This window comes from Cetorhinus maximus, chromosome 3, assembly GCF_964194155.1.
Source record: "Cetorhinus maximus chromosome 3, sCetMax3.hap1.1, whole genome shotgun sequence".
In the NCBI taxonomy this organism is placed as follows: domain Eukaryota; kingdom Metazoa; phylum Chordata; class Chondrichthyes; order Lamniformes; family Cetorhinidae; genus Cetorhinus; species Cetorhinus maximus.
In genome coordinates, this window is record NC_135881.1 from 176,187,384 (window position 1) to 176,208,354 (window position 20,971).

The window sequence follows — 20,971 nt, forward strand, 5'->3', positions numbered from 1 at the left end:
GCGCACGGTCAACATCTCTGTCCACAAACTCTCCATCACCTTACCAGGTCGCACTTCAACAGTGGTGCTGTCTGTGTCCGATTCCCCATTCGTATCAGTGACTTTCAAGTGAAAAATATACTTCCCTTCCACAAGGTTAGTGAGCTGCAGTTTTGCTTCATGATCTGAACGATGCATTACCTCCTGCAAGACAAGGAGGGAGAGAAAGAGTGAAAGAGAAATCATCATTACTCGCTTTTTATTTCTTGAAAAAGGAAACATAAAAAGCCTGGACTGAAGACACACCGCTCAGATAAAGTAGAAGAAACTGCTAAGAGCATAAGACATGAGTCCCATCTGACTGAAAATAGAACCTCAATGTTTTAACCCCCAAACTGCCTTACTGCAGTTTGTCTTGTATCTGCTGAAAAGAATCATGGAGAAACAAAATGGAAGCATGTCCACATATGGAGTGTAATCTAGGGAAGCGTGAGGTTATTCACTTTGGTAGCAAGAATAGAAAAGTAGAATTTTTTTTTTTAAAAGGTGTGAAACTTCTAAATGTTGATATCCAGAGAGACCAGGGTTACTCGTACAAGGAACAGAGAAAGCTAGCACGTAGGTATAACTATTGGGAAAGAAAATAGCATATTGACCTTTATTGCAAGGGAGCTAGAGTATAAGGAAGTCTTGCTACAATTGTATAGTGCTTTGATAAGACCACACCTGGAGCACTGTGCATAGTTTTAGTCTTCGTTCCTCAGGATATATTTGCATTCAAGATGGTACACTGAAGGTTCACTAGTTTGGTTCTTTGAATGAGAGGCTGAGTAAACTAGATTTAAAAGAATGAGAGCTGATTTCACTGATCTCTCTCTTATAATCAGTAAGGGAATCAAGGGTTATGGGGAAAAGGCAGGAAAGTGGAGTTGAGGATTATCAGATCAGCCATGACCTCATTGAATGGAGAGCACCCTCAATGGGCCGAATGGCCTACTTCTGCTCCTACGTCTTACGGTCTTATGAAACATACATGATTCTGAAGGGACTTAACAGAGTAGACACTGAGGGGTTGTTTCCCATGGCTGGGGAATCCAGAAAATGAGGGCACAGTGTCATGATAAGGGGAACCGTGATGAGGAGAAATTTCTTCACTCAGAGGGTTGAGAATCTTTGGAATTGTCTACCACAGAGGGTGGTAGATGCTCCATCATTGAGCGTATTCAAGGCTGAGATAGATAGAGTTTTGATCTTTCAAGGAATCAGATTGGAGGGGAAACCGAGTTGAGGCAGAAGATCAGCTATTATCTTATTGAATAGCAGAGAAGGCTCAAGGAACCATATGACTTATTCCTATCTTATGTTCTTAAGAGCTAAATGGTTTGCAGGGGGATGATGTCACAGTCACATGGATACCACATGGAATTGGGGTATATAAAGAACTGTCTTGAGGGGAAAGCTCAGAGAAGGAGCAAGAAACAAAAGATGAGACAGCTTTAACACATGGTCATCTGTTCTTCAAAGGATTGGGACAACAGCCATCTTTTGTATTTACTACCTTGTTACTGTTTTTAACTAGTGGTACTCAATCATGAAAAATTATCAATGTCACCATTTTGATTGTCTTGTTGTGCTGACCTACAACCTTCAACAAGAGGTTAACAAAAAAAAAAGTTCATGTTTTATGTAAATGTTACTGATAAGTGGCAAGCAACATTTGCGCCACACAAGTACCAGGCATTAACCATCTCCAAGAAGAGAGAATCTAACCATCTCCCCTTGACATTCAATGGCATTACCATCGCCAAATCCCCCACTTTCAAAATCCTGGGGGGTTACCAACAACCAGACCAACTGAACTGGACCAGCTGTATAAATATTGTGGCTATAGGTCAGAGGCTGGAAATTCTGTGGCGAGTAACTCACCTCCTGACTCCCCAAAGCCTGTCCACCAAGGCTAAAGTCAGGATTGTGATGGAATACTCTCCACTCACCTGAATAACTGCAGCTCTAACAACACTCAAGAAGCTCGACACCAACTCAGACGGTCATGAGTTTAAACCCTGGAGTCTTGAACACATGATCCAACATGGAGAGGCAGAGGATGTAGCCCAGGTGGCTAAGGGCACCAATGGCAACAATAGGGTGAGGTGGGGATGAACAAAAGGGCAGTTTGAATAACAGAGTATTGGACTGGCGTTATAGGGATAGAAGAGATTCTAGCAGCCCATTTGATTGGCATCCCATCCACCACCTTAAACATTCATTCCCTGTGCCACTGGCAGCAGTGTGTACCACCTACAAAATGCACTGCAGCAACTCACCAAGGCTCCTTCAACAGCACCTTCCAAACCCATGACCTCTACCACCTCAAAGGACAAGGGCAGCAGATGCATGGGAATATCACTGCCTGCAAGTTCCTCTCTGAGCCACACACCATCCTGACCTGGAACCACATCACCGTTTCTTTACTGTCGGTGGGTCAAAATCTTGGAACTCCCTTCCTAACAGCATGGTGGGTGTACCTACACCACATGGACTGCAGAGGTTCAAGAAAGTGGCTCACCACCACCTTCATAAGGGCAATTAGGGATGGGCCATAAATGCTGGCCTCACCAGTGACGCCCACACCCAGTGAAAGAATAAAAAGAGTTCATATTTTGCGCATGGCTCATCTGCACTGAATATCCACTTTATTGAGGAAATACAGATATTGCAAATGTGAAACGGAATCAGAAAATCCTAGGAACCCACAGCTGAGGCAGCATGTTGAAAGATGGGTCAGCAGTTTAGGAGAGACCTTTCAGGGCGGATAAAGGGTCACAGATATCATCAAGCTATCTTTTTTTTCTCGAAGCTGACAGATCTGCTCTGCATTTCCAGTCACGTTTGGAAATATACTGATTATTGGCAAACCTCAGTGATGTCACGACCAAGTGACTTGCATGAATTTCTGCTCCCAAATCAGGAAAAAAGTTGTCTAAATTCAATGGATGGGTCAGATATTAGGTTATGTCACACCCCTGTCCTTTCTAGCCACCCATCAGAAATTGCAAAGGATTTTGAGGTACTTACAAATGATATGGAAAGCAAATGAGCAAATTGTTCCACAAGAGATTGATTGCAGTATGAGTACTGGCCTACTTTTAAAAAAGGGCTGCTCTTTTTAAATTGCATACTGAATATCTCTAATTTACATTTTAGCTAACATTGTTAGAGTTCCCCTTGCCTTTATTATAGCAGAAGGAGTTAAGGCTTGTTGAAAGATTCAGGAAATTGCATCCCATCTCGAAAGGTTGCAGGCTGAAATTCTGGCAGTTACACCGGGTTCACACCCGTGGTGCCTTCCAGTGCCAACTCTTCCAGCATTTGGGAAGGTCAGAGAGAGGTGGAGGGTGACCTTGTTCTCCATGGGACCTGACGACATCCATTCCAGTGTACACGCAACTTAGAAATTGACCTGCCCCCACACTGCCAGAAACTCTAAAGCCTGCCACTTGTCCAAGGGGGAATCCATGCTCTTCCCCCTGTATAAAGGGATCACTATTAAAAGTATTTATAGTTAAAACATAAATTATGATCTTCAGAGGTGCAGAACAAATTATGGAAAAGACTGGATTGTGCTGATAGATTTCCGGCAAATTAACCCACAAGTTTTGCAATGGAAGCACAATATCTTTTGTTTGTGGGTTCACTAATTACCAATGTTAAGCTGCCAGCTACAAGATAATTGAGACTGGAGAGTTCTGCTGCTATCTGCAATACATCTCCACAGGCATACTAATTAATTTAATTTTGAAAATTATTAGAAGAGATTTAGAATATAGAGAAAGGGAAACTTCTTTAACCTGACTGTATAATTCATGATTGAGGCAGAGATAAGCCAACATTCAAAATTTGATTAGATCGGTGAATGAAGGAAAGTGGGACAAAAAGGTATGGGGCAGAATTTTCTGCCTACCGGGCGGGCGGGCCCGACCCAATCTCCAGCGGGTGGGAAGCCGATCCCCGTCGCCATTTTAAGTGGGCGGGCCAATTAAGGCGTGATGCCCGGAAGTGCTATGCGCTCCCTGTGCGGGCAAGGGGGGATTCCCCAAATGCGAGAGTGCGCTCTTTTGCGCTTACGCACGAAAGAGTGCATATCTCCCTGAGGCTAAGTGCTGCCCCAGGGAGATCGGTGACAGCTGTATAAACATTAAAAATAGAAGAAAAAAAATCCTTAACATGTCCCCCTCAAGTGACAATGTCACACGAGATGGGACATGTTAATAAATGTCACTAAAACTTTAATAAACTGTTTTAAACCCTACGTGAACCCTCATCCCGCCGGTGGATGAGGTTTAATGTTTTTTCAGAAGCCCACTGGGGCTCCTGGCCTGCCCGCCAGCCTTAAAGTTGGACAGGCAGGTCCTTTAATTGTTTTAATGATCCTGTCAATGGCCTTAATTGGCCATTGACAGGTCGGCGGGCGCACAGCTGATTTTGCTTTGCCCCCGCCTTCCTAAATATTTAAATGGGGCGGGATGACAGCGGGGAATCCCCCCGACGTCATCCCGTGTCATTTTGCACATTGGCGAGCAGGCCCCGCCCCCTGCTCGCCAATGGCAAAATTCAGCCCATGGAAACAGGATGGGTACATATGATCGGAACTGTCTGCTCGCATGGAGGGTCATCACTGACAGACTGGTGCAGCTGAATGGCTCGTTTTCATGATTTAACTTTTATATATATCTGCTTGATGTTAAAATCTACAATCAGAACAATTCAACTGAAAATTCGTAATGTTTCATTCAAAAACAGCAAATGATAGAAAATATAGAACTTGTTTTTAATCTTTATAACCTCCCCCTAACCTATAACCCTTGAAGAACTCTACATTCATCCAACTCTTGTGCGCCCCTACCTTTGACCCATGGTTGGAAACCATGCCTTCAGTCGGCTGGGCTCTGGAATTCCCTTCAAAACTCTTCTACTACTCTTTTCTCTTTTAACAGGCTCTTTAAAGCCTATCTCTTTGGCCAAACTTTTAGTCACCTGCCCTAAGATCTCGTGGCTAATTGTCAAATTTTATCTGATAAAGCTCCTTGTTGTGTTTAGTTGTTTGATGTTTGATTGAGCATGCCTGTTGAATGTCCTCTATGCTGTGTGCTGTTAGTCAAGTCTGTGGGTGTGATGACAGAGTAAGAGAAACTGAAAGTCGGCTGGTAGCTACAGACATTTGAAAGCATTGAATAAAACTCCTGTTCACACATGGAACCTGGTGTGTGTCATCTCTGCACATCTCCGAGGCACAAAACACATGAAGATGGAGAATAGTTTACGTTTACTGGCACCAGCACCTTTCCTTTCTTCACTGAGAGATCCACCCATACCATAGGATGGATGGATTTCGGGGTTCAAGAGCTACTTGGTTGCGATGGGTAGGAACAATCCACAGGTAACAGCAACCCACATGAGGGCAATACTCATCCACTGCCTCGGGGCAAAAGGCCAGTAAATATTTGAGCAGCTCACAGAAGACATGTCTACAGTTGATACAGTGATAAGTGCTCTTGAAAAATACTTAGGGCCAAAGGAAAGTGTGATGATTGAACAATATACATCTCACCAGAGATGCTAGGGAAAAAGTAAGCCCATAAAACAAAAGCAGCAGTTGGCTTCCACATGTAAATTCAGCACACTAACCAAGAAACTAATTTGTGACCAACTCATTGAAAAGCTTCATTTCCACCAATTAGGGAACACCTACTCATGGAGGATGCTGATTAAACCATGGAAAAAGCCACAACCTTGGCAGTCCAAATCGTATTTGGCCTGTTTGATCTGAAGAGGTAAAACAGAATTGCACCCTCAGACTCAGGGTCACATGCAAGGGTTATGGAAAAAGAGACTCATCAACACTTGTCCCAGCACAGTAAGATACCCTCAAAAATGTGCCCAAATTATGGAGGTACACACCGATTCACAGCACCATATCCAGCTTGAGGGCAGAAGTGAAATTCATGCTCAAAAATGAATCACTTCGCAAAGATGTACAGGTCGTCAAAGAAGGAGATTTTCAGTTCATCATTCCTGAGAATGAAATGCAGCATGTCCATAGCATCACCCACAGTAAAGCACCAGGTCATTTTAAGGATTGCACAGTAGAGCTTGCAGGCATGTCAGCGCCAGTCCTCATCGATGTTGGCGCAAAAATACCTATATTGAGCAACAAACTCTACCATCATTATTTTTCACAACAATTTCTCACTCGTGCAACTGACACTCTAAGCTTACGATGACTTATCATAGTTCCAGTGCGCTACAAAAACATCAACTTGGACAGGTTCCCAGTCTGTGTAGCCACAAGCAGAAGCCTCATCAGGTAAACCTTTTCGCTAAGCTTAGCTTCAAACTTACACCGGAGCCCACATTGTGATCGATGGCACTGACTACATACAATGGTATCCTTCCTCATTTACCGGATTTGGGGAGATTAAGGGGTCCTGTCACGCTCCTCGTGTTGACACATCAATTCTGCCAGTTTTGCAAAATTTGAGATGGTTGCTGTTTGCAATGCATGCCGAAGTATCACAGGAGCTGAAACAACTTGAAGCAGATGGTATCATTGAGTGAATCAACTCATTCCCATGGACACCATACCTAGTCAATGCATGATACAAAAATGGTGAACTTAGACTATACTTTGACCCTCAGGTGATTAACAAAGCTATAATTCCAGACAAGTATCCACTTCCTATAATCTGAGAACTAATCAGCATTATTTCATGACTCCACAGTCTTCACGAGGCTCGACATGTAACAGAGCTATCTTCAGATACCACTGGCGGAGCAAAGCCAATATCTTACAGCTTTTATACTCACAAAGGTGTATTTCAGCACCACAGAATGCCCTATGGATGAAGTTCAGCACCCAGCGCATTCTAGAAGATTGTTTCTTCAGTCTTGTCACACATTGAGGGGGCACTCAACCTACTCAATGACATCATTGTCAATGGAAGGGACAAAGCTGAACACCATCAGTGATTTCAGTGGTGCTCACTCAACTTGCACAACACAATTTGACACTCAGCAATGACAAATGCACATTCGCCACATCCAGGTTTGGTTTTCTAGGGTACAGAAGTGACAGAACTGGAGTCTAGAGTTCTAACCCTGTCTAATGTGAAAGAGTTGGCATTGTTCCTTGATACTACCAACTTTTATCACAAATTGATTCCTACCTACGCAGAGATCTTGGAGCCTCTTCGAAAGCTACAGTGCAAAGATACACAACGGGAATGGACAGTCACACAGCAAACTATATCTGACATGTTAACAGTGAAGATAGCACCTCATGCATTTCAACCCACATGTGGAAACTTATGTCACAACAGAGCATCAGGAAATGCAACTGGAGCTGTACTCGCACAGTACATTGAAGGAAACGAACAACCAATCACTTACATGTCATGCCCATTGTTGAAACTGAACCCACACCTACTGGAGAGCAGGAAGCACTGGCCTGCATCTACACCTGTGAACACTGGCACATGTACCTCCAGGGTAGGAAGCTCACTCTCTACCAATCACCATGCACTGACTTCGTTGTTAGCCACATCAAATCTGACTTCTACTCATCTACAGGTGGTCAGATTGTCTTCATCAGAACAACTTTGAGGTTGAGTATCTCGTGGGTTCACGCAACCAAGTAGCTGGGATGCTTAGCTGTACAAATATCTCAGACAGCATTAGTGATAGCAAAGCAACTTTTGACATCGAAGTCTATGCGATCGCTGTGATTTCACACACGACTGCGAATTTTGTTTCACGAGAGGAGTTGAAAGCAGAATCGATGACAGACAGCATAATACTACAGAAAGTAAGCTAGCACCTAAAAACCAAGTAGTCTCGCAAAATGGAGGAAGAACCGGTCCCATACTACAGAATTTGCAATGAGCTCACATTGATGACAAATATATTGCCTGCAGAACTCGAACGATTATCTCAAAATTATTACAGCAACCTGTATTGCACCTTGCCCATGAAGGACATCTGGGTGGTGTTAAGATGAAACAACGACCCCATGAAACAATCTGGTGGCTAGCAATAGATCGCTACATAGAGAAGTTCATTTTCATTAGAAACTGCATAGCATATACATTCAATGAAAAGTATGTTAAACCGTGTCCCACACCTTTACAACCAACTCCATGCAACAAAACCATGGTAACAACTCCAAGTAGATATGTTGGGGAAGTACAAGCAGCCCCAAGCAATCAACATTTTTTTGTTTGTTGTTCATGATCTACAAAGCAAATGGCTGAAAATCACGATGACAAATTCCATAATAACCACTGCAGTCATTAACATTTTAGACAAGTGTTTACAAAATAAAGTTTTCCGGACACCATCAAACAATGTACCACAGTTTGTTCCCAGTCAGTTCATGGAGCTCCCAGCAAGCTATGGGATTCACCACCATCTAATATTGCAATACAGCATGCAATCGAATGGTGGTGTTGAACAATTCGACTGGACGATCAAGGACAGTCTGAGAGCTAGCCTGTTGGATGGGAAAAGGTTTGAACTGTCCATTCATATCCTACTTCACACTTCTCGATCCATCACACACACTCTAACCAGAAAGACACTGGCTGAACTTATGATAGATTGTAACTTTTACACGCCTCTAACCATTTTGGATCTCTTCCCTGTCAAAGTACTTTTTAAGCATATTTACATGACACACCCTTTGCTTCTTTCTTCTATCTGGAGTTTTTATTAAATAATTTACTTCACAGTTTCTTTTCAATCCTGTATGGCACACTATACCTTGCCTTTAATGAGTCACCTAGTACTGGTAACAAAACTAACACTAACAAACTAACAACTGTGACTCTACTAACTGCTTTCACTTTCATTACTTGCTGTGATATCTTTAAATGTTCCCTAGCTAACTCACATGCTGTGTCTAATCTTTCTCTGAAGTTTGATATATGATCCAGGAGAGCAATTTCTGAACTTTGACCCACTAATTTCTCATGAATTAACTTTAGTGGTCCCCTTACCTCATGACCATAGGCTAATTCAAAAGGACTAAATCCAGTCAGTGCATTAGGAGCATCCCTAATAGCAAATAACAAGAATGGAATTCCCCTATCCCAATCCTGTGGATAATCCTGACTATCCTCATCATGGTTTTTAAAGTTTGATACCATCTTTCCAGAGCCCCTTGTGATTCAGGATGATGGGCTGTTGATTAAAACTGTTTCATCCCCAAGCTGTTCATTACCTACTTAAACAGCTGTGGCGTGGAACTTGAACCCTGACCTGATTGTACTTCTTTTGGTAAACCATATCTTGCAAAAACTTTAGTCAACTCTTCCACAATTCTCTTTGTTATAATATTTCTCAAAGGTATTACTTCAGGAAACCCTGTAGACACATCCATCATTGTCAGCAAGTACTGATTCTCAGTTTTATGGGGGGATTTTCTGCACCCGCCCACCACCGTGATCTTCCGGTCCCGTCGCAAGTCAATGGGACTTTTGGCTGGGGCGCTGGCTCGCCTGCGGTGGGTCCCACCTTCGAGGGGGCTGGAAAATCCCAGCCTTAGTTTTAGGGAGGGGTCCTACACAATGAACCAGGACCCTAGTAAAACATTCTTCAAATGTTTGAATTGGAATTAAAGGTGCCATTTTAATCACTGTTTGTGGGTTCCCTATCACCTGACATTTTTTTAATTCATTCATGGGATGTGGGCTTCGCTGGGTGGACCAGCATTTATAGCCCAACCCTAGTTGCCCTTGAGAAGGTGGTTGTGAGCTGCCTTCTTGAACTGCTGCAGTCCATGTGGCGTAGGTACACCCACAGTGCTGTTAGGAAGGGAGTTCCAGGATTCTGACCCAGCGACAGTGAAGGAATGACGATATATTTCCAAGTCAGAATGGTGAGTGACTTGAAGGGGAAATTCCAGTTGGTGGTATTCCCATCTATCTGCTGCCCTTGTCCTTCTAGATGGTAGTGGTCATGGGTTTGGAAGGTGCTGTCTAAGGGGCCTTGGTGAATTCCTGCAGTGCATCTTGTAGATGGTACACACTGCTGCTACTGTGCTTCAGCGGTGGAGGGAATGAATGCTTGTGGATGTGGTGCCAATCAAGGGGGCTGCTTTGTTCTGGATGGTGTCCAGCTTCTTGAGTGTTGTGGGAGCTGCACTCATCCAGGCAAGTGGGGAGCATTCCATCACACTCCTGACTTGTGCCTTGTAGATGGTGAACAGGCTTTGGGGAGTCAGGAGGTGAGTTACTTGTCGTATGATTCCTAACCTCTGACCTGCTCTTGTATCCACAGTATTTATATAGCTAGTCCAGTTCAGTTTCTGGTCAATGGTAACCCCAGGATGTTGATAGTGGGGGATTCATTGATGGTAATACCATTGAACATCAGGGGATGATGATTGGGTTCTCTCTCTTTGGAGATGGTTATTGCCTAACACTTGGGTGGCATGAATGTTACTTGGCACTTGTCAGCCCAAGCCTGAATATTGTCCATGTCTTGCTGCATTTGGACATGGACTTCTTCAGTATCTGAGTCGCCGTCAATGGTGCCGAACATTGTGCAATCATCAGCGAACATCCCCACTTTTGACCTTATGATAGAAGGAAGGTCATTGATGAAGCAGCTGAAGATGTTTGGGCTGAGGACACTACCCTGAGGAACTCCTACAGTGATGTCCTGGAGCTGAGATGACTGACCTCCAACAAACCACAGCCATCTTCCTTTGTGCTAGGTATGATTCCAACTAGCAGAGAGTTTTCCCCCAGATTCCCAATAACTTCAGTCTTGTTAAGGCTCCTCGATGCCACACTCGGTCAAATGCGGCCTTGATGTCAAGGGCAGTCACTTTCACCTCACCTCATGAGTTCAGCTCTTTTGTTCATGTTTGGACCAAGGCTGTAATGAGGTCAGGAGCTGAGTAGCCCTGGCAGAGCCCAAACTGTGCATCACTGAGCAGGTTATTGCTAAGCAACTGCCGCTTGACGACACTGTTGATGACCCTTTCCATTATTTTACTGATGGTGGGGCAGTAATTGGCCGGGATGGATTGGTCCTGCTTTTTGTGTACAGGACATACCTGGGCAATTTTCCACATAGTCTGGTAGATGCTAGTGTTGTAGCTGTACTGGAACAGCTTGGCTAGGGGCGCCGCAAGTTCTGGAGCACAAGTCTTCAGTACTTTTGCCGGAATATTGTCAGGGCCCATAGCCTTTGCATATCCAATGCCTTCAGCCATTTTTTGATATCACGCGGAGTGAATCGAATTGGCTGAAGACTGGCATCCGTAATGCTGGGGATCTGCGGAGGAGGCCAAGAACGATCATCCACTCGGCATTTCTGGCTGAAGATTGTAGCAATGCTTCAGCCTTAACTTTTGCACTGATGTTCTGGGCTCCTCCATCATTGAGGATGGGGATATTTGTGGAGCCTCCTCCTCCAGTGTGTTGTTTAATTGTCCACCACCATTCACGACTGGATGTAGCAGGACTGCAGAGCTTAGATCTGATCCATTGGTTGTGGGATCACTTAGCTTTGTCTATCACTTGCTGATTTTGCTGTTTGGCATGCAAGTAGTCCTGTGTTATAGCTTCACCAGGTTGACACCTCATTTTTAGGTATGCCTGGTGCTTCTCCTGGCATGCCCTCCTGCACTCTTCATTGAACCAGGGTTGATCCCCTGGCTTGATGGTAATGATAGAGTGGGGGATATGCTGGGCCATGAGGTTACAGATTATGTTCGAATACAATTCTGCTGCCATCAAATCTGTTGATGGTCCACAGCGCCTCATGGATGTCCAGTCTTGAGTTGCTAGATCTGTTTGAAATCTATCCCATTCAGCACAATGGTAGTGCCACACAACATGGTGGAGGGTATCCTCAATTTGAAGGTGGGAATTTATCTCCATAACAACAGTGCGGTGGTCACTCCTATCGATACTGTCATAGACAGATGGATCTGCGGCAGGCAGGTTGGTGAGGATGAGGTCAAGTATGCTTTTCCCTCTTGTTGGTTCCCTCACCACCTGCTGCAGACCCAGTCTAGCATTTGTCATTTAGGACTCGGCCAGCTCGGACATTAGTGGTGCTACCGAGCCACTCTTGGTGATGGACATTGAAGCTCCCCACCCAGAATACGTTCTGTGCCCTTGCCACCCTCAGTGCTTCCTCCAAGTGGTGTTCAACATGGAGGAGCACTGATTCATCAGCTGAGGGAGGGCAGTACATGCTAATCAGCAGAAGGTTTCCTTGCCCATGTTTGACCTGATGCCATGAGACTTCATGGGGTCCAGAGTTGATGTTGAGGACTCCCAGGGCAACTCCCTCCTGACTGTATACTACTGTGCTGCCACCTCTGCTGGGTCTGTCCTGCCGGTGGGATAAGACATATCCAGGGATGGTGATGGCAGTGTCTGGGACATTATCTGTAAGATATGATTCCATGAGGATGACTATGTCAGGCTGTTGCTTGCCTAGTCTGTGAGACAGTTCTCCCAATTTTGGCAGTAGCCCCCAGGTCTTAGTAAGGAGGACTTTGCAGGGTCGACAGGGCTGAGATTGCTGTTGTCATTTCCGGTGCCTAGGTCAATTATGGGTGGTCCATCCAGTTTCATTCCTTTTTGTGACTTAATAGTGATTTGATACAGCCGAGTGGTTTGGTAGGCCATTCAGAGAGCATTTAAGAGTCAACCACATTGCTGTGGGTCTGGAGTCACATGTTGGCCAGACCAGGTAAGGAGACAGATTTCCTGCCCTACAGGGCATTAGTGAACCAGATGGGTTTTTTTACAACAATTGACAATGGTTTCATGGTCATCATTAGACTTTTAAATTGAATTCAAATTCCACCATCTGCCGTGGCGGGATTTGAACTGAGTTCCGTAGAGCATTACCCTGGGTCTCTGGACTACCAATCTAGCAACAATACCACTACACCATCTTCTCCCCATGTTCTACAGATTTTGGCTACGTCTCTATGCAATCCAGGCCAATAAAAATGTTTTTGTATTTTCATCTGTGTCTTTCTAATTCCTAAATGTCTCCCCATTGGAATTTCATGAGCTATTTTCAGTATCTCATTTCTATATTCAAATGGCATAACAATCTGATGTACTTCCATCCACTTTTCATCTGCAGAAACCTGATACAGTCGCCAATTTCTCCTTAACACATTACCCTTAAGGTAATAACATTTTTGAATACATTCTGCCTGTTTCTGAGTATGCTGTCTGATATAACTTTCTCAGTTGCATATCCTTTTGCTGTAATTCTACCAACTTCCTTGAGCTAAACACCTCAGCTGCATTCCCTTCCATTCTTTCTTCTTGAACAATCTTATCAAAGACAGTGTCAGATAACCTTTTCCCTGCCTTTTAACTTCCTCTTCTTCCTGTTTCAACCTGTGAGCTTGTGATCTTGTAACCACACAATCTGGATACAACCCAGGATCTACTTTCCACAACACTTCTGTTGAAAACACCTCTACAGACTGCTCAATTACCACATGTATTACCCACGTCTGTGACCCAGCTATATCAATACCGAAAATAAATTGAACCCCTGCAATGGGCAATTTTTCCACTACTCCAACAATCACTCCACCTGTTTTCCACTTACTCTTTAAATTTACCTTCCACAATGGAATAGGTTTAGCATCTCCATGAACTCCACTTATTATCACCTGTTCCTGCAATACTCCCTTCGAACAACAAATATCACTATCCCACAACAGTAAGGATTGACTAGTCCCTGTGTCTCTTAAAATTTTAATATCTTTTCCTGCTCCACCCTGTACACATGGAAAGACTTCCCCTTCACATACAAAATCTTTAAATATTTCTGCAACCTGCTCCTCAGAACTCCCTTGGGTAAATTGTAAACACATTCCCACTTCTTTACCTATCACTGATTCTTCCTGCTATACCTGTACACAAACCACTGATTTTTCCTGTGCCTGAACCTCAGAACCCACAGTACTTCTATTTCCAGAACTTTTCTGCATTCCAATAATTGCAATAGATTTTCCCTGTAATTTCCAACACATTGACTTCGTGTTCCCAACTTTATTACAATGAAAACACCTCAATTTTCGAGTGTCACTCCTACCCTCAGCACCTTCCTTTTCAGTCTGAGAAAAAACTTCCTGGGAATTTTCACCTACTCCTCTTCCCTGACTACCTACTTTCTTTTCACCTTCCCACTTTCTATCCTTCTCTGATTTGAAAAGGTGACGAATAAAAGGTTTAAATCTATGAAATAACTCAATCATCAGATATCTCTGCTGCTTGTCTTACAGAATCAGCCCTCTGTTCCTCCACATGAGTTCTCACTACTGAAGGAATTGAATCTTTAAATTCTTCCAAAAAAATTCTCTCTCTAAGAGTTGCATATGTTATCTCCATCTTTAATGCCTGAATCCACCAGTCAAATTACTTTGTTTTACTCTCTCAAACTCAATATAAGTTTGCCCAGGCTGTTTCCTTATATTCCTAAATTTCTGCCTTATTTGTTCCTCAGGAACCAACTCAAATGCACTCAAAATAGCCTTTTTTTAACCGCATCATAATCTACTGACTCTTCTTTTGACAGTGAAGCATAAACCTCAGGAGCTTTACCCACTAACCTAGACAGTAAAAGCAATGTCCACTTTTCTTGTGGCCATTTCATCTGTTTAACTATCTTCTCAAATGAAATAAAGAACACATCCACATCTCTTTCTTCAAACTTTGGAAGAGCTTGCACAAATTTAAACGTCTCCCCACTGGATTTTAGGTTAAAGGTTTTTTCATCATCAGAACGTTCCTCGGCATCTGAGGTCCCTTTTTTAAAGTCCAACTTTTTAAGTTTGTACTCTGTGTCTCTTTCCTTCCCCCTCTCCGCCATTGCTAACGGTTCCCTTTGGAGGTTACATTTTTGCATTTCCATTTCTCTTTGAAATGCTCTCTCTTTTTCTCTTTCTTTCTCTGCCCTTTCTTTTTCTGCTGCCTCTGGTTCAAGTTTTTTCATTTCTCTTGCTTGCTCAAATTCAAGTTTCTTCATTTGTAACTGAAGTCTCACTACCTCCAGCTGTGACTCACTGGTGTCAAGTATCACTTCCAACTTCAAATGCTGTGCTAAAAACAAAAAACTACTGCGGATGCTGGAAATCCAAAACAAAAACAGAATTACCTGGAAAAACTCAGCAGGTCTGGCAGCATCGGTGGAGAAGAAAAGAGTCAACGTTTCGAGTCCACATGACCCTTCAACAGAACTGAGTATAGTTAGGAGAGGGGTGAAATATAAGCTGGTTTAAGGTGGGGGGGGCGGGGGGAGAGAAGTTGAGGGTGGGGTGGTTGTAGGGACAAGCAAGCAGTGATAGGAGCAGATAATCAAAAGATGTCACAGACAAAAGGATCAAAAAGGTGTTGAAGGTGGTGATATTATCTAAGAAAAGTGCTAATTAAGAATGGATGGCAGGACACTCAAGGTACAGCTCTAGTGGGTGGTGGGGGGGGGGGTGGAAAGACTGACAAGGTATTAGTTGTAGATTTAAAAATAATGGAAATAGGTGGGAAAAGAAAAATCTATATAAATTATTGAAAAAAACAAAAGGGAGGGGGAAGAAACGGGGTGGGGATGGGGGGAGGGAGTTTAAGATCTAAAGTTGTTGAATTCAATATTCAGCCCAGAAGGCTGTAAAGTGCCTAGTCGGAAGATGAGGTGCTGTTCCTCCAGTTTGCGTTGATTGCAGTTTTACCACTTTAAAATCCCTCAAATCAACTCCTGAATTCAAAGTTTTCCTTGTACTTGTAACTTTAAGATTCACCAACTCCAAACCAATCAAGGAATTTCAAATATCCCACAAAGAGCCCCCAATATGTTATGACACGGCAGATGATGTCTGTCAGGTGGATCAAATCCATGAGGGAAACTTGATTGTACTAGCACCACAGTTTTGCAATTTGTATTTATTTCGAGATGCGCATACTGAATTCAGGAGTAATAAGTCCACCAATTCTTTTTTAAAAAATTAAATTAAAATATTTATTAACAAAAAAATAAATATTTCAAGCATATACACTGGTCTACAAATTACTATTAAAATAACTCCTAAAATTTCTAATTAACCCGACTCCCAGTTACACCCCATTTAAGGCAAAGGTCCAAAAATAGATTTTAGATTTTAAACAGATCCAGCAAATTAACACAATACCCTGGGCAATGGAATTCAAAATGACTATTCTCCAGGTCCAGTTTCTGTAGACAGCAGGCGTATGCACAAGTACTGGAGGCTTCATTAAGACTATTTCACACACTTCTGTTAGGTCTCACAATGCCTTCCCCCGACACATAGCCTCATTCTGTTTTATCTTTGTTTCTCTCCTTTTTAATATGTAAATTCGATTGTTTCATATGTCTTTGAAACTGTATCTCCCTCACAACATAAAAACTTTCATGTTGTCATATATATTGTCAGTAAACCTTAGGGAAAATAAACACATTCCTTAACCTGCTTGTCTAGTTGTAAACAGACTGAGATCCCTTCCATCTATCTAAAAATGCAAATTCCCATCACACCTTACATGCTAAAATCCCAACCATGTTTACCTACTTGGCATTTTTTAAAGATACTTCTAAACCTTACTTCTTCAGTTAACTTTAACTTGCGGCCTGCTTGGCTACAAAATGTAATTAAATCACACACACAGACAGACCTAACTATTTACCCCCATAAACCAGCTTTACAATAAACCAGAAAAATATTATGAAAATAAAAACAGAATTACCTGGAAAAACTCAGCAGGTCTGGCAGCATCGGCGGAGAAGAAAAGAGTCGACGCTTCGAGTCCTCATGACCCTTCAGCAGAACTGGTCATGAGGACTCGAAACGTCGACTCTTTTCTTCTCCGCTGATGCTGCCAGACCTGCTGAGTTTTTCCAGGTAATTCTGTTTTTGTTTTGGATTTCCAGCATCCGCAGTAGTTTTTTGTTGTTAATATTATGAAAATTATCTTCGAAAAGCAAACATGAGCAAAGGCACCACAATTCGAAGTTGGAGATTGGGTTTGCATCAAATGGCCAACTGAGATCACAAACTTGCATCATCTCTATCAGGACCAAATTGTCTGGTACCAACCCTTATCTGTTGGTTGACAACATGAACGTGAGGTGCTTGATAGTGAGCAGACCAGGATATTTCAAGGACTGTGTTTATAAGGAAACATTTCCTTCTCTGATGAGTGACTGTGATATTGATCATCTGCCTCATCGAGGTGAACAGGTGGAACCACAACCTCAAATTCGTAGATCTCAGCGCTGTCATCAGCGACTGTCATATCTCAAAGACTATTTCTGTACTTGGAGAAAATGAACACTCTGAACACTAAGAAATTACTCGATGTACATTTGCTTGTTGTTTAGGATGGTTTAATTTAAAACAAGTTCTTTTAGTTTTACAAGGGAGAAAAGATGTTTTGCTCAATTGTTCGGTGTTTGATTTTATGGCCTGAATTTTACCTTTGGCGGGTGCGCGCGATTGGCAGGCCTGGGAGCGGCTGGGAAACAGACCGCCGACCACGATTGGCCCCCAACCGCAATTTCATACTGGCTGGCCAATTAAAGGCCAGCCAGTGTGAAACGTGCGCTGAAAAGCTCAGTGCTGCCGGGGTGGGGACAGGAGGAGGAGGGGCGATGATGTCACCATGGGCGCAGGTGAGCGCTGCGAGAGTGCTCACTGAAGACAGGCAGCTGCCTCAAGGAGCTGCAGACATTCAAACAATGAAATAAAGGTTTAAAAAGCCGCAAAAAAAAAAATCCACGCATCAAAGTCAAGCACCTGAAAATATACCTTATAAAAATGCTTTCCACAGATATTTATTTTTATTTTATTTCATAATGGAGATTTCATCCCACCCTTGGATGAGCTTTGACGAAAAATGTAAAGGCCGCCTGGCCAATTAACCGGCCACCATCTGTAAGGTTGGACGGGCCACGAAAAATCAGAGACAGTTGCACAATTAATGGGCTTAATCGCCCACTAAATTGTCGGTGGGCGCACTTCCAATTTTTGCGCACACCCGCCGAGCAAAATATTGTTAGAGTGCGTGATGACATAGGGATGTTTGCCCGACATCATCTCGTGCAAATTTACACCCGACGTAAAATTCTGGCCTAGGTGTCTCTTGACTGATCTGTGTTGTGTGCTGTGTAGTTAAAGCCTATGGGTGCGATGACAGACAACGAGAAACTGAAAGTATGCTCGTAGCTGCAGACATTTTAAAGCATTGAATAAATGTGTGTCATCTCTGCACATCTCCGAGGCACAAACACAGTACTCCTGTGAAGCACCTTGGGATGTTTTACTATCTTAAAGGCGCCATATAAAGGCAAGTGTTGTTAATTTTGAATTCTATATTTTATAAGAGCTGCATAAAACTATCCTACTCTCTTGTAACACTCCTGGCTTAGCTCAGCTGGGGTTGCAAAGTAACCAGACAATACTGTAGTTGCCCAGGACTGTGAAGTTCTGAGAACAGCACTTAGTCCAAACGCATGGCCCCCTATTGTTTCCTATGCAGATGTTCTGGGATAGCTGTTCAGCTATCATGTTGAGTTATGGAAGGAACGTCAGAAAGCATCACCTTAACTTCCATTCGCTTGTAACCTGGCAAAGTCTGATGGTGCAAGAACAATTACTTTCCCACAAGCAACATTGTAGCATTTTTAAAACTTTCATTTTGTACATTATTTTCTCCCTTTCAAGACCTTTACTACAGAGAGCAGTCCAAAAGGTAAAAAGTTAAAGAATAGGTGAAGTTATGCAGCTGTTCATAGTGACTGAAAATTAGATACTCACACCAGCAGCAGGACTCTGCCCATCTCTCATCCAAAGGTAAGATACAATGCCTTGGTCATCAGTGGAGTTGGAGCCATCAAGGGTGATGGAGTTATTGGGCAATACCAAAAAATGGTTACCTCCAGCGCTGGCTACCGGACGATTATTGGTTTCTTAAAGATATATTCAAAAATCATCAGTCTTCACTGGGACATCATTTAAGTCAACAGTTAAGAATGTAAGAATTTCTGGTTTCATAAATTAAGTTTTTGAGAATAATACTGGTATGAAAAGACATCTAAACATTGTGGGTGAAGGCACACATTCAGTATGAGATTGCCTGAGAGTCCAGTAATACCACAAGCTGACACTCATTTCCCAGCACTCCAAGTAATACTTTTTGTGTGCACCATATCACTGGAGAATCAACCTCAGGGAATGGAATAATAGTCAAGTTCATCAGTAAAATGGAATCAAGTCTTCTGTTGAGCATCAGGAAGTTAGTTATGTAGGACATGGGGTATGACAGCAGAGGTACAAGGTGAGAGTTATTATCATACACAATGACAGTAGCAGAAATGAGAATCTCAGCACAGCTTTACAAAATATATTTTTATGTAATACGTACAATATGGAGAATATGGAATAGCTGAAGCGTCTTTACGCTTACATAGAGTCTACCATGGGAAGAATGTGGTATACCTGTGGTTTCAATTACCCTCATATACTGAGTATAATATAAAATATGCAATACCTGGAAGTTCATTTAACCTCAAAGCACAAAACATGGAATAACTAGGAGCTGATAAGAGAATGAAGTTCGAGCAGCTTCTAACAATGATCTGAATGTTAAAATCACGTCAGGTTACTTGTTCTTCTCATTTAACATGACTCATCCCACTAGGTGATTTTATTAAGTTTAGATTTTCTTCTGTTCTTTACAGTGAGTTAAGAGACTGACTTTGCACTCTTGCTACAACTGTACATGGCGTCAGTGAGACCACACCTAGAATACTGAGTACAGTTTTGGTCTTATTTAAGGGGGGTGTACTTGCATTGGAGGCAGGTCTGAGAAGGTTCATTAGGTTGATTCCTGAGATGAAAGGATTGTATATGAGGAAAGGTTGAGCAGGTTTGGCCTATATTAATTGGAGTTTAGAAAAATGAGAGGGAATCTTATTGAAACATAAGGTTCTGAGGGGGCTTGACAGGCTGAGAGATGCTGAGAGAATGTTTCCCCTCATGGGGGAATCTAGATCCAGGGGACATGATTTCAGAATAAGGGGTCAGCCATTTAAGAGAGAGGTGAGGATGAATTTCTTCTCTCAGAGGATCACAAATCTTTGGAATTCTCTACCTCAGAGAGCAGTGGAGGTTGACTCACTGAATATGTTCAAGGCTGAGATGGACAAATTCTTGAACCATAGGGGAGTCGAGGGTTATGGGGAACAGGCAGCAAAGTGGAGTTGAGGCCAAGATCATATCAGCCATGATCTTACTGAATTGTGGAGAAGGCTCGAGGAGGCCGAATGGCCTTCTGCTGTTCCTATTTCTTATGTCCTTAGGACACATCACAGCAGCAACACTGAAGGATTAGCACCAGAATGTCATAATGGCAAATATGTTCAGAAATCACCTGCAGCTGATTACAAGAAAACTCTGGCCTGGACCTTCCCCAGCCACAGATATAATGGTGTTATTTTTTTCCTCTGTATGAAACACTAACCTGGCGGGTACTGTAAAAACACCCTCAGCATAAAGAGATTAAGAACCAAACAAAAAATGCACAGTTAGAACACTGGAATATTGCAATGGATGCGCAGTTTAAAACAGCTGAAATTTGGGTACACTTTACCGACCTTCTTTGATGGTGACTGCCACTGTCTCTGAGCTGCTTAGACCCTGCTGGTCAGTGACAGTCAACCTGAATTGGTATGTACCAACATGAAGCCTCATCACTGTGGCCACAGCCTTGTCACTATCCTCAACTTTTACATCAGGACCACTGAAAGAAAGAATTCGCATTTATACAGCACCTTTCATAACCACAGGACATCCAAAAGTACTTTGCAGCCAGTGATATACTTTTTGAAGTAGAGCCACCGTTGTCATGAAGGAAGTGCAGCAGCCAATTTGTGCACA

The 20,971-nt window shown here is 42.8% G+C and overlaps 1 protein-coding gene across 1 annotated transcript in view; it reads right to left on the bottom strand.

The window, feature by feature from the left end:
- Nucleotides 1-20,971, bottom strand: part of LOC144679053 (dyslexia-associated protein KIAA0319-like) — a 116,746-nt gene that overhangs the window by 15,892 nt on the left and 79,883 nt on the right. The window contains exons 11-13 of the mRNA XM_078539313.1: nucleotides 20,689-20,834; nucleotides 18,851-19,002; nucleotides 45-183 (exon numbers count right to left, since the gene is read on the bottom strand). Of these exons, the coding sequence (XP_078395439.1) occupies nucleotides 45-183; nucleotides 18,851-19,002; nucleotides 20,689-20,834 (437 nt within the window). The remainder of the gene's footprint in view (nucleotides 1-44; nucleotides 184-18,850; nucleotides 19,003-20,688; nucleotides 20,835-20,971) is intronic.